General features: G+C 37.5%; 2 protein-coding genes across 2 annotated transcripts; one reads left to right on the forward strand and one right to left on the reverse strand.

Annotated features, from left to right (window-relative positions):
• The first annotated feature begins 7056 nt into the window (after positions 1-7056).
• On the forward strand, positions 7057-8046 carry LOC134496383 (olfactory receptor 6B1-like). Its single transcript, XM_063302114.1, has one exon. The coding sequence runs from the start codon at positions 7057-7059 to the stop codon at positions 8044-8046; it is 990 nt and encodes a 329-aa protein (XP_063158184.1).
• A 4853-nt stretch (positions 8047-12899) lies between these two features.
• On the reverse strand, positions 12900-13832 carry LOC134496384 (olfactory receptor 10A7-like). Its single transcript, XM_063302116.1, has one exon. The coding sequence runs from the start codon at positions 13830-13832 to the stop codon at positions 12900-12902; it is 933 nt and encodes a 310-aa protein (XP_063158186.1).
• Between the last annotated feature and the right edge of the window lie 883 nt (positions 13833-14715).

Here is a 14715-nt window from a genome sequence, read left to right on the forward strand (position 1 = left end):
TAATATGGAGAACATCTCTCAAAGCAGGAGATGTAAGTTAATATTGTGACAAAGATGTCTCCATTTTCTTTGTTTTCAATCTTTTTTTCTTGCTTTCATAACTTTTTGTCACTATTTTGCTGAGCTCTAGACCCTACTTAATATTAATAAAAAAGTAAATAAGAAATTATTGATTTCTTCTTCTTTAAGTTTTTGTTTTTAAATGCAGAAAAGTATGCAGAACTGAAACTCTGAGAGAAACAGGAAGATTTGAGCCTTTCCAAACTGCCATTCTTTTTGTTACTTACAAGTAATTGTTCATTTTGATTGGACTCCTAATTCTTTAATTTACATTATGGAATACAAGGTAAAGTGAGATTAGAAAATAAAGCCATGCCTTTGAGCATATACCAAATAATTACGTGCCATCAAAGGAATCATAAATCTGTTTACTACTTTCTCCTCCGAACACTGGCAGCCTCTTCATATTCTTGCTTTCCCATGCCCAAATCCACTGCTGAATAATTGGGAATTAATCTTCTAGATGAGGAATGTACTCTAGTTCTCATTTTTATTGAATGTAATATTGTTTAATAACTCCAAAAGGTGGAAAATAGTGGCACCTTTTAAGGAGAGGATTTTCAAGCAGCAAGATTAGTAGGCCCTGCTTTATATGTTTAAAATTTACAACATTGAAAAGGGTAGTGTGAATTGGGCAATTCATAGCCATCTTGAAAATAGTTGGGGGTTCATGCTGCCATCAAAGATGAAAGAATATGTGATGACTGCCATTCAGTTTACCATTAAATCTGATTCATACATGTTAAGTAGAAATCTTTTTAATTAATTGTAGTGTGCAATACAGAGAATACAGAGAAAAAGTTGCAAATAGACTTCCTCTGATTTCCCCAAGTTAAACAGCCCAATGAACTCAACCCCCGCCCCCTTCTTCACTATGCAGCCCCCCTTTTCGTGCCAGTCTGTTCAGTTTTGTGTAGATGTCTGCAACGACTATGCCGGTTGACCTTGGATGCCAGAGATAGTCCAAACAAGATGCATTCACACTCCTGGCTTGTCCACCCTCCCACTTCTACTGACTCGCAAGTCTCAACCTGTGTCGATTCCATTCATGCATACAAGTTGGATCAGATGTTCTGGGAACGTTTGATCTGGGAGCATGACAGAACATAAAATAATTCGTAATTGAAAGAAAGTGTTCCTTTCTTGGAAAATACTGAGATTATGTGAAGTAATAACAAAGAACAACAAAGAAATGTCAAATCACCTTGACTATAAAATTAGGTTGTTCTTGACCTTTCCCTGTTTCATTCCAACGAGGGCTGTTCTCAACAGCGTAATGGGTCTATTCCCTGATTTTGAGATGCCAGTATAGGTGGTTTCATTGATCTATTATTATGATTTTGATTACTTTCTGAAGTAAGTATGCAGTAGTCAATGTGTATTTAAAATAGACTGGATATTGACTAAGTCACGGAAAATGGTTCTGATCAGTTTTTCAAACACAAGAATGGGTTTGCTAAAGCAAAGGTTTGGACGTTGTGGACATTATTGCTGCTGCTGCTGCTGTTATTATGCAGTTAATATTGAATTTTCCCTTTCTGTATTTTTAACATACCATAGGATAAGACCATCAGAATAATAGGAAAAAAAGCAGAAACAAAGCAATCTTTGAAACAAGACAAACCTTCCTGAAATACAATCAAAAACCAACTGAAATTATACCATGTTTAGTGTAAGTTCAATATCAGTTGGCAGGAAACTGGGCTGACTTCTCTTGGGATGCACTTTCAGTTCACAGCTACTGGAAAGGCACCTTGATCACAGCAATGATCATCCATGGAACTCCAAGAAGGTAATGCTATGTTTACATTTAAATGCTACATTTATCAGGTCCGAACCCCAAATCAAAGCTGTGATTCAACAAAGAATGTGTCCAGGCCAAAGACAAATCAATTGACACATACAGGTGTTCAGGAATAACAAAGTACACAATTTGTAATGAAGTGAATATGCTTGTAAGAATAATTATAAGGCTCTATAGAGAAGATCTTTTAATTTTTTTCTATGTATTTGGGGTATTCTGAACTATTATTTTATATGTTGACATTGTTAGCTACTTAGAGCATTCAGGAGTGGGTGGCATGCAAACTAAGTAAACAAAAAGAGCAAAATAAAACAGGACCCCAAAAGTCTCACTTGATAAGGTTAGTGTAGTTAGTTAAAAAGAAAAGTATTTTTTTTTAAAAAAATGGTGGCTCGTGATCCACTCACCTCTAAAAACATAAGCATAAACACTGATGTCTGTCCTGGGTTCTGTTTGCATAATGCCAGCCTTGTTGATGACCTTGGCTTCCTATGTTTGTATCATCAGAACCATTTTAAGAATTCCTTCCATCTCTGGCAGAAGAAAAGCATTTTCCACCTCTTCTTCTCATCTCATTGTGGTTACAATTTTCTATGGAACCCTCCTCATTGTTTCTATATTACCAAAAGGGAGAAAACTGAACAATGCTAGGGAGAGTGGAGGGCAAAAGGAAGAGGGGGTGACCAAGGGCAAGGTGGATGGATGATATTCTAGAGGTGACGGACTTGTCCTTGGGGGAGCCGGGGGTGTTGACGACCGACAGGAAGCTCTGGTGTGGGCTGGTCCATGAAGTCACGAAGAGTCGGAAGCGACTAAACGAATAAACAACAACAATTTTCTACACAGTCTTACCTCCCATGATCAATCCTTTCATCTACAGCCTAAGAAACAGGGAATTTCAGGAGGCCCTCAGGAAAGGGACCCGCAAACCTGTGTCACTGAGAATATTCCAGGAAGTACAGCCAAAGAAAAATGTTCTAAGATTGTAACAAGGTCTGTAATATTTGAAAAGGTGAGGGGGAACCTATTGCAGTGCTCCATTGCAAAAATCCTTCTTACCTGCTCTGATGCATAAATAGAGCATGAGCAAAACACAGTGTAGCAAATGGAGAATTCACATGTGAGAATGTTAAGTTCTAGAGGGTTTTTAAACACTTATTCATATAGAGGTATGTGAGGGAGTTGTTGTTTGTTTTAATTTTTGTATCTGTAGCTGAGAGATACCGTGAAGGTCGTAAATGCACACCTTGGCCACAAAGTTAATTTTCCATCACTGTTGTAACTTGTGAACGGTCACTGTCCGAGCCATTGTATCCCATCGGCAATGTGAATTGGCAAATGACCAGCGGTTGAGGAAAAAGTGTTCCTTTCCTTCCTTTCTTCTGTAAAACACAGTTAGAAATTAGAGAATGGTACTGAGGCATTTTCATATATGTATCCTTTTAGGGATGGACAAAATAATTTGTTCCAAGAATGAACCATTTTTCTATTCCTTTCTATTCCTTCTCCAAACTACGGTGATCCAATAGTTCTCAGGTGGTATTTTAGTTTTCCAGAAGTTAATATTCTAAACCAGAAGTAACTCATGGTGTTCTGGACATTGTCCAGCCCTCAGATAATCATGTTTCCTCAGGATCACCCTTTTTGACAGTACCATAAACCTATTTCAGTTAGGAGGCATAACTGCTGAGAAATATGTGGTCGAAAGGCAGAACAGAATAAAACCTGCAATTTTCCTGGAACAATAGGTTCTGCAGAAATCTAGTCCTGGTACTGTATTTGACGTGCATTGGCCCTACCATAAGGCAGCTGTTCAGGCAGTAGATATGGGAAGAGAGCATTCATATCAGAGCCCTGGCCATCCTTCCTGAGTTATTTGTATTATTCTGGAATCTTGGCAGTCTTGATGCTTGCTTATTGTTGTCCTGGACTATTTTTTTCTGATTATTCTAATTGCCTTTTCAGTTAAGATTAATAAGGTATAAGAATAAATGCTTGGTTTTAGGCTTAATGTGATTAAGATTATTATGATCATTGTATTATTAATTATAATGGCAGACAATTTATATGCTTTTTAGTTTGATTGTTATAGTAGACAGAAATGTATAGAAAAGTAGTAGGAAGGAAATAATTAAATAAATGTTATCCTTGGGGGGGACGTTGATTAGGGGGGAGATAGATAGATAGATAGATAGATAGATAGATAGATAGATATTCTTTTTTAAAAATAAAGGGAAGGAGCAATTGTATTTAGTGATTAGTACCAATGGAATAATTTATAGAAATAATGTGATTTTGGTTTAATATAGAGTAAGGGATTGATTATGGAAGATTCTATATATCCTTGCTGTTAAAAGTCGGAAGTCACCTCTTTTCATAATTTCTAAAATAAAAAATCTCTGGTGCTAAGCTATGTTTACTTGAGGAGATATTCTATCTTACACTTGACTATATAAGGGGAAGAAAATACTTCCAAAGGCAAGGAACTGAAGTTTATTTAGTAATATAGATGTTTTCTATTTTTTTTTCTTTTCAAAGATTTTTCCTTGCTTTTATTAAACCATTTTTTATCACAGTTTCCCTGGGTGATAGTGCCTGCGCGAAAAGATAATGTTAAACAAAGAAATAAATGATGGATGATTTCTTCCCTTTAATACTGTTTTTAAATGCAGACAAGTCCATAGGATTGAGCTTCTGAGAGAAAGAGGAAAATTCAGGTCTTCCCCAAATGCCATTCTTTTTCCAGCTTAGGAAAAATCCTTCATTCTCAGATCATGATAAGATTCCTAATTCTGTAATGCAGTTTAGAGCATATAATGTAAAGTACCATTAGAAGATAAAGTTGTGCCTTGAAGCATTTAATGAACGATCTTATCCTACCATTAAAGAGTAATCATAAAATGGTTTGTTCTTACTGTAACAGCTGAAGGCCTCTTTACATTTTCCCCTTCCCATCCCCAAATTCACTGCTGAATAATAGGAATCAATTTTCCAGATCAGAAGTGAAATCAAGGTTATTATTTCCTCGAGTGAGATCCCTTAATAACTATGTAAGAGAAATATTACTGGGAACCTGCCCAAGCAGTGGTCATCTTTTAGAGAGGATTTTCAAGCCTATTCCTCCAAGATATGAGTCGAGCACTTTAGTCCTGTATTCAAGATCCTTTCCCAGTGTCTAGAGGCTGTGAAAGTCTGGATGGTGGAGAACAGGCTTCGGCTGTACCAGGGCAAGGTGGAGTCACTGTGGGTTTTAAGGCCTCCTTGTTCCAGGAATTTTCCATCTTTACCTCTGCATTGGGATGGACTTCTCTATTTAGAGTCGGTGCACAGTTTGGGGGTCCTCCTGGACTCTTGGCTGCTGCTCAAAGAGCAGGTGGCAACCATGGCGAGCGGGGCTTGTGCACAGGTTTGCCTTGTGCACCAATTGTGACCATTCCTGGAAAGGGGCGCCCTGCTCATGGTGACTCATGCCTTAGTCACCTCTCATTTGGATTACTGTAAGATGTTCTACATGGAGCTGTCCTTGAAGGGCAGTTGGAAGCTGCAGCTGGACCAGAATGCAGGGGTTTGTGCAGTTTTGGTTGTTCCTCCTTATGTCCCTGTAAAACTGCTGCTTCATGAGCTTGACTGGCTCCTACTAGGTTTCCAGGTGCATTTCAAAGTTCTGGTCATCACCTATAAAGGCCTCCATGCCACAAGCTACTTCCAGGACTGCCTTTCTGCTATTCTTTCTGCCCACTACACCAGATCTAGTAGACAGAACACGATCCAGGGCCCTTCTGTTGAATAAGGTCATCTTGTTGGACCCCAGAGTTTGCCTTCTCAGTGGCAGCACCTGCCCTGTGGAAGAGTGTCCCCCCAGATATTTGTATTGGCCCAACCCTCTTAACCTTTCACAAGGCATCAAACACCTGGCTGTTTCCCCATGCATTTGGGTCAGGTGGGTCGATGAGCTTTGCTGGTCAACAGTTTGATGGTCAACAGTTTATCCTTTGGTGCCTGGGGTTATGTTTGATGGCTTTGTCTATTTTAATCTTGTAAGAGTTACTTTGTGTGAGATGGGTAGCTATATAAACCATTTAAGTAAGTAAATAAATATTCAGTGTTGCTCTTAATGACTGAAGTGCTTCTTACCTAGCAGTAGATTCCTTGACTGGCCTCCTATGTCCACCACTGAAACTTTTTGGCCAACTGAAGAATGGAAAACCATTGGGGAACATCTCATTTCTGGTGAACTCTTACAATTCTGCCAGTGGGCCTCAGTGTTGACTTCTCTATTTACTCATGCCAATCAGTTTTTCAGATGCTGAAGGAGTGGTGTTTCTCTGTATTTGTCCCAATTTTTAAGAAAGGTGATAAAATGGATCTGTTCAACTATTGGCCAGTTAGCCTCTTAAATATTATTACTGAATTATATTCTAGGCATCTACATGAGAAATTGTTGTTAGGCTAATGCAGGAGGAAGCAGGTTTGGATCCAGACATTAAGGTTTTGAGAAATGTATGGTGTTAAAACTGACTGAAAAATCTTTCCAGGTGATCATGAAGAAAGGGGACGTCGACTCACTATATAGGGAGGTGCTATGGGCTAAATCAAGAGAAACAAGTATAGATTGCTGTCTGCAATTAGTCATGATGCTACATGAAATTACTTATGATGTTACATATATGTAGGTCAGATAGGCCAGCTTTAGAGATCTCTCTGCTTTGATGTTGGTTTTAAGAGGAGTTAAACAGGGATGCATATCTGATTCCCTTCTTTTAAACTTTTATACCTATTCCATACTCCAAGCTCTGTCTAAAACTAATGTTTAATCTCCATAGCCAGCTAATGATATTTAATGGTTACTTCGTACCTGTTCATTGGTATTTATATTATGTGTTGACATTTGTTTGTTTGTTTGTTTGTTTATTGGTTTTATGGGATTCTGCTGTAGTGGTTTTGGTCTTTGATGATAAAGCACACAAACAGACAAATAAAAAGTAGAAGGAAAACACCTTGCCCACACTTGACTTTCTTGATGTTGGCTCATAAAAAGAGAGGGTCTGATAATTAAGATAGATCACAAGAAGTCTCATACAATGCATGAAATTGCTAAGAAAAATTGAATATTTCTGTAATTATAAGGATCTAATTCAATGGATGTTTATAACTGTGATTTCTTTCTCAGGAACTACTGCATGAAACCACCTATGGCAAGAAAAGAAAGTGACAATCAAACAGTTGTGACAGAATTTTTGCTTCTAGGGTTCAAAACTCGTCCTGAACTTCAGATTGTCCTCTTTGTGGTGTTTTCAACAATTTATATGGCAACAGTATTTGGAAACATCCTCATAGCTGCAGTAGTTCTCACTAATCATAATCTTCATAAGCCCATGTATTTCTTTCTGGGAAACCTGTCTGTTTCAGAAATTTGCTACAGTTCTGTAATCCTCCCTAGGACTCTAGTCAGTTTTGTCAGGGATTACCATGGGATTTCTTTTAGTGGATGTTTCCTCCAATTCTATTTCTTTGGTTCTTTTGCTTGCTTTGAGTGTTATCTGTTATCCACCATGTCTTTTGACAGGTATTTAGCCATATGTAAACCCTTGTCCTATGTAACAATCATGAACCATAGGTTATGTGTTCAGTTGTCCCTAGTGTCTTGGATGATTGGTTTTTTGGCTTCTGCATTCACTACATTCCTTGCTTCCCACTTAACTTTCTGTGGTCCAAATGAAATGGACCATTTCTTTTGTGATTATTCACCACTGTTAAATCTAGCTTGTAGTAACACTCACCAAGCAGAAACACTGATGTCTGTCCTGGGTTCTGTTTGCACAATGCCAGCCTTGTTGACGACCTTGGCTTCCTATGTTTGCATCATGAGAACCATTTTAAGAATTCCTTCCATCACTGGCAGAAGAAAAGCATTTTCTACCTGTTCTTCTCATCTCATTGTGGTTACAATTTTCTATGGAACCCTAATCATTGTCTATATATTACCAAAAGGCAGAAGACTGAATAATCTAAACAAAGTGTTCTCTATTTTCTACACAGTCTTACCTCCCATGATCAATCCTTTCATCTACAGCCTAAGAAACAGGGAATTTCAGGAGGCCCTCAGGAAAGGGACCCGCAAACTTGCGTCACTGAGAATATTCCAGGAAGTACAGCCTAAGAAAAATGTTCTAAGATTGTAACAAGGTCTGTAATATTTGAAAAGGTGGGGGAAACCTATTGCAGTGCTCCATTGCAAAAATCCTTCTTACCTGCTCCGATGCATAAATAGAGCATGAGCAAAACACAGTGTAGCAAATGGAGAATTCACATGTGAGAATGTTAAGTTCTAGAGGGTTTTTAAACACTTATTCATATAGAGGTATGTGAGGGAGTTGTTGATTGTTTTTATTTTTTGTATCTGCAGCTGAGAGATGCTGTGAAGGTCGTAAATGCACACCTTGGCCACAAAGTTAATTTTCCATCACTGTTGTAACTTGTGAACGGTCACTGTCCGAGCCATTGTATCCCATCTGCAATGTGAATTGGCAAATGACCAGCAGTTGAGGAAAAAGTGTTCCTTTCCTTCCTTTCTTCTGTAAAAGACAATTAGAAATTAGAGAATGGTACTGCTTCTGAAACAGAAAACATGCAAGTTTCTGAAAGAGCTCTTTTTCAACTGATAGTTGAGGCTTCAGTGGTCTTCTTGCCATAGTGTTCTATTTGGTCCTTGAAGAGTATCTATTTCTGGATCCCACTGCATATTTAGATCAGTCATTGGGTGTAAATGGAAATCACAAACACTTTGGTCCAAAGAAAATGAACAGAATTCTGTTAAGGGAAATAAATATGCTTCTGTGCAATTGACATAAGAGCTAAGCATGTTCTTTGCTAGCCCTCACAATTTGTAGGCCAAAGAACTGGATTTGAATGAAAGATGTCTTTAGGAAAATGTTGGTTTCAGAGGGAAAACATTAGTTAGGTAGTTTGTTTTTTTGTTTTTTTTTGTTTTGTTTTTAAATAGATCTAATAAATAATATTGTTAAGTAAAACTATTCAGGTTAAAATTGGATTTCTAGATAACTGGGGAATGTTCCATCAAACTTAACAGTATTGTCTTGGTGTGGAAAGTTACTTCTTCAGTGAAAGGGGGCTCTGGATCTTGTGTTTTCTATGAGTAAACTGAAAGAGGTTTTCTTTGCTGCTCATGAGCAAAATTCCCCAAAAGGGAGTATATAATCACTTGGCACAATTTATAATAATTATCTGCTAGTCCAACTGTTTGAAACATCACTGGATGAAGCTGAAACTTCTACTTAATTATTCAGACTGTTAAAATATCTGAAGGAAGTGAAGTAGGCTAAAGGCAATTCATATTGGCTCTTTCCCCGCTGTAGGTATATCACTACCAAGATGTAACACTCTTTAAATTGTTCCAATGTGTTTGGAATACAATAAGATATGATTCTCCATATGTTGTTATTTTAGAAATTTCCTTTTTCCAGTATACTGTTTTTTTCCCCCCAATATTGATCTAACAAAAAATCTTCTATTTTATATTATTCTTTTATTTCTCTGTTGAGTATATTTTGCAATATAATCCTCTGTATATCAGTAGAACCTGCTCTCAAAAAATGTTTACAGGACAACGGTTTGAATTATCTTGTTATTGGTTGCCTTGGATAATTTTTTATTTATTTATTTATTTAAATTTATTGTCTGCCCAACTTCAGTGGACTCTGGGCCATAGAAAATAGCTCTGTTTTCAAATAGAGCTATGGAATACAATATGGCTGAATTAATATTTTGTTTCTGCATTTAGAGATTATGCATCTCGTCACAGAGAATATGCATTTGACTTTATTTTGAATGAATTGTAGAAGAGATTAATTCTCTTAGTATATTTACATGCCGATATTTTGGCTTGTTCATGCAATGAACAATTTTGGGGAAAAAATCCATGTGTATGGAAATTTAATGGCCTTATTGAATAGCCATAATTGTGGAACTATCTTAAACCTTTAAAAGAATGCAATGTCTAAAATTTCTCCTTACCTTTGGGAAAGAAGAAAGAAAGAAAGAAAGAAAGAAAGACAGAAAGAAAGAAAGAAAGAAAGAAAGAGAGAGAGAGTGAGTGAGGGAGGGAGGGAGGGAGGGAGGGAGGTTGTAGAAATAAATGTTAGAACTGACTGTATCTAAGCATCCTCTTCTTTTATCCCCCCCACACTCCAGTGTTGCCTGAAACAAATCTAAATTCTAATCTATGGCAGGTATCAAGCCTCTTAACAAAAAGACACAACCAAGGGAGTAATGGGGTTTTGGATACACAAACTTGGAAACTAAATATATAAACATACAAACTTGGAAACTAATTATATAATATACTGTACATGTAATAACTAAGTCCTCACTCATTTGTGAACACATTAAAGTAGGATTTCTGTCAACTTCTCCTCCCAGATTTCTTGACTGTAGAGCTAAAAAAATCTTTTAAGAGATAGGACTGAATGTGCACCTGTTTTTTGTTTCCCGTGTTTCAAAATAACCCCACCCCTCAGACTTCAAGAGTTCTCCTACACCAAGATTGCCACTATCAGCATTTCTCTTTTCTGTTTAAATGGCCCAGTCTGTCCAGACAAGAGTTCAAAGTGTGATGAGATAAAGCATGTACACAGACCAATTCTCAACGTTTTGGCAAACATGATATATTTGCCCAACTTGGTTTAGTAAGTACTCAAAACTACAAATATGTTGCAAGATTTTCATATGGACTTTTTTTTGCGGGGGGAGTACAAAAAGGTCTCTAGCAAACTTTACCTCAGTACTTGAAATAACCTGAAAAATTAATGCTTTCATTCATTCAAAAGCTGGGCCTTTCAGAATGTTAAAAAGTCTCTTATAAACAGACATTTTTTCCTCAAAATAGTAACCCTGGTAGGGCAAACTTCAGCCAAACAACTCCGTGAACAAAACCTGGGGAGGAACCACCACCGCATTTCTATCACATCATACTTTTTAAAATCTGCATTTGTAACTCAAATCTCTATAGAGCAATTCTCCCTGGGATGAATCTACACCATGACTAGGCTCTTTTTGAACAAGCACCAAATTATTTATTTATTTGTTATTTCAATTTATATCACCACCCATCCCCCCAATGGGGGACTCTGGGCGGTTTACAATAAAATAATGATAAAAGCATATCAACCTGAGTTACAGTCTAAAAATATAAATAAAGTAATAAATATAAAATCCAGGCAGAGATGGAACCACAATCAATAAGGGGTGCTAGGACGCCAGACACCCCCAGGTGTAGCTGCCACCCTCCCCATCCCAAGGGAGGCAGCAGAACCAGGCCTTCAATTTCTTCTGGAAGTTCAGGAGCGAGGAGACCCATCTCAACTCTAGGGGCAAGATATTCCAAAGGGCAGGCACCAATGCAGAGAAGGCTCAGCTCCTGGATCCCGCTAGATGAAATTCCTTTGCTGATGGGGTCCGTAGCATGCCCTCCCTGCTTGACAGGGTGGGGCAGGTCAATGTTATGGTAATGAGACGGTCCCTCAGGTGCCCTGGTCCCATACCATGTAGGGCTTTAAAGGAAATAATCAACACCTTGAATTGGACCCAGAAGCAAACTGGTACCCAACGCAGCTCGCGTAACCGTGGTGTCACATGGGCTGATTTTACAGCACTGATGACTGTCTGCGCAGCCACATTCTGGACCAGCTGAAGCTTCTGAATACTCTTCAAGGGTAGCCCCATGTAGAGTGCATTGCAATAGTCTGTACGGGAGATGACAAATGATCTGTTTAAGACATTGCTATATCAAATAGCTGGAGTAAAAATTCATGTCCTTAAGCACACTTGAATGTTTAAACTGCTATTGTATAAAGATACAAATCTATCGTCATCCTCACTTCCAGGAAAGTTGGTGGTACTGTAATAACAACAAACAACTAATTATCTATATTCTGCCCAAACCACTAAAATCAAATGACTCTTTCAGCATTTCTTTCCTCTTAAAATGGACCAGTATGCCAGATTGTTGTGGGATATTAATAATTGAGAGATGGAGGATAGAAATAACCTTTTTTCATACTGCTTCATTTCTTCTAAAGTCCCCTTTTTCATTATTTTTACTCATTTGACTGATATAATCTCAAGAGCTATATCTGAAGAGCTAAATCAAGAAAAAATGGGGAATAGGTAAAGCAATTATTGGTTGCAAGACACTAACCATATCACTATTTTGTGAGTAGAAAGCCAAAGTAGCTGATTCATGTCCAATCAACCTAACAAAACTTGACAGTTCAAAATACAGTCACATTATCCTCTACATCCTTTGACAGAAGCACATCCCTCACACTTATTTCCTTCCTTGAGATAAAATCTAGACATGTGCTATCTTCCAGAATGCTCTTATGTACTCATGCCGGGGCATATGAATAATGTCAGGGCATATAAATTAATACATATCCCCCTCCTTCTCTCTCCCTCTCTCTCTCTAATTTCATTATTTGGCTCTGAATATGATTAACTGACATTAATTGTATGTGATGCAAGGAACAATGAAGGCTAATGAGATAACTGAAACACATATTGTTCACGCATTGTAGACACATTTTAATTATTTGAGGCTATGCATTTTGGAATGAGTAAAAAAAAAGAAGCATATTCTTTACATGATTGAAAGATCACATAAGTTAATTGGGCATAGATGAATTCCGAGCATCATAAACTTGATTTTCAACAAACATTAGCAATCCTATAGTTTAAGCATATTAACTACACTTAATCCTTCAATGCTTTGAAACAACAAATAGAAAAATATGTAGTTGTTTCAAAAAAGACCAAAACCTATAGGATAACACATTTATACCCAATTCCTCCTACATACAAATGTTTAAGACATTTTTTAATTTTTTCCCCCCAGAATTGGGTTATTTATATGTCTCACAAATGAGGTTATCCCCAAGTTCTTGACAAGAATCAACGCCTTTCATGAATCTGTAGCATCTCTCACTGGAATTATCCTAACTGTAATTTAACAATATTGTCAGAACAATATTTTTCTTCTTAACATTCTTCTCAGAGATTTTTTCACTTCTGTATTCCTCAAGGTGTAGATAATAGGGTTTAGCATTGGTGTTAAAACAGTATACAGAAGGGAGAGAAATTTATCCCTCTCCATTGCATAAGTGGATTTTGGGTGTAGATACATAAAGCTGGCTGTTCCATAGAAAATAAGCACCATGATAAGATGTGAAGAACATGTAGAGAATACCTTCTGCCTAGCTTTTGTTGAAGTCATCCTTAATATGGCACCAAGGATGCAAATATAGGTTAGGAGGATGAAGATACAAGGTATCAGAGTGATAGCCAAACTGCTCACTAGCATCACTAATTCGTTTAGCGATGTGTCAACACAAGCTAGCTTCAAAACTGGTGGAAAGTCACAGAAGAAATGGTTGATTTCATTAGAACCGCAGTACGGTAAGCTGAATGCCCAACCTGTATTCACGAGTGGTAGAAAAAAGCCACTCAGCCATGAAGCCAAAGTTAGATAGATGCAAACTTCTTTAGACATCAGTGTTGCATAACGTAAGGGCAAGCAGATTGCAATGTACCGGTCGTAAGACATAGCAGCCAGGAGAAAGCACTCAACTGTCCCTAGGAATAAGAGAAAATACATCTGAACTGCACAGCCACTGAATGAGATGGTCCTGTCTCCAGAGAGGAGGTTATGCAACATTTTAGGAAGGGTGACTGAGATATAGCATATCTCCAAGAACGACAGGAGTTTCAGGAAGAAATACATGGGTGTATGAAGGATTATGTCTGCCCAAGTGATAATAATAATGAGACAGTTACCGGTTACACTGATAACATAAACAGAAAACATAAATATAAACATGAGAATCTGAACCTGTGAATGGCTAGGAAATCCAAGAAAAATAAAATAGGTAATGGAAGTTGCATTCATATTCATGTCATCACGAAGAAGGAAAATAACAAGATGTCATTTGTAAGGCTTATTGCATCTGATACTTTAAGGTAATATTTAAATACAGGGTATGGTGAATGCTTCCATCAATGGCATTTTATTAGAACATGAAATTACTGGTGTGAAAGCACTTTTGGCCTTGCTTACAGTCTGTAGAATCAAAGAGTTGGAAGGAGTCACTTTAGCCATCAAATCCAACTTGTTACAAACTGTGGGAATTTAAATTAAGGCGTCCTAAACAGGTGGCAGCCCAGTCTCACTTCACTGAAGAGGAACTTGCCACCTTTCTGTATAATTGGTTCCATCACTGAACTGTTCTTATTGTGCATATTGACACAATTAAAAACAAAAACTGAATTAATTCATAAGAAATAAGGTTTTGACTGTATCTGTATCTCTTTGTGTCTAACCCCTCTCTCTATGTATACCAGATACTGAACTTGATAGATTACTTTCTCACTGGAGGCATCGGTCTTCAGTTCACTCTTCCTCATCTTGACTGAGCCTTCTCAAGTCAATGAATCATTACACTGCATTCCTTAATGTTTATTATGAAATTGTATCAAGATCTATCAATTCTTTTTTAAAAATGCTTTTCCTATAAATACAGTTTGAAGATGAAGTTTTCCTTCTTCAAATATGCCTTCTTAAATTGGGTACTCTCTATCTCTGTAGATAGAGCTGAGGGTCTGAAAACCAGTGCAGCTCGTATACATTATCATGGATATAAAATTGAGCTAAATGAATTGGTTTTCCTTTTGATGAAGAATCATAGACTATCAGGATTGAAGGGAATCTTATAAGTGATATAATCTGTTCCTCTGCCCAGTATAAGAATCCACTGCTATAGTATTCTGGACAGATACAC

Source organism: Candoia aspera, chromosome 4 (genome assembly GCF_035149785.1).
Source record: "Candoia aspera isolate rCanAsp1 chromosome 4, rCanAsp1.hap2, whole genome shotgun sequence".
NCBI classification, from domain to species: Eukaryota; Metazoa; Chordata; class Lepidosauria; order Squamata; family Boidae; genus Candoia; species Candoia aspera.

Bases quoted from the DNA above. Each gene is read 5' to 3' on its own strand.
- LOC134496383 (XM_063302114.1), top strand. From the start codon at position 7,057: ATGGCAAGAAAAGAAAGTGACAATCAAACAGTTGTGACAGAATTTTTG.
- LOC134496384 (XM_063302116.1), bottom strand. From the start codon at position 13,832: ATGAATATGAATGCAACTTCCATTACCTATTTTATTTTTCTTGGATTT.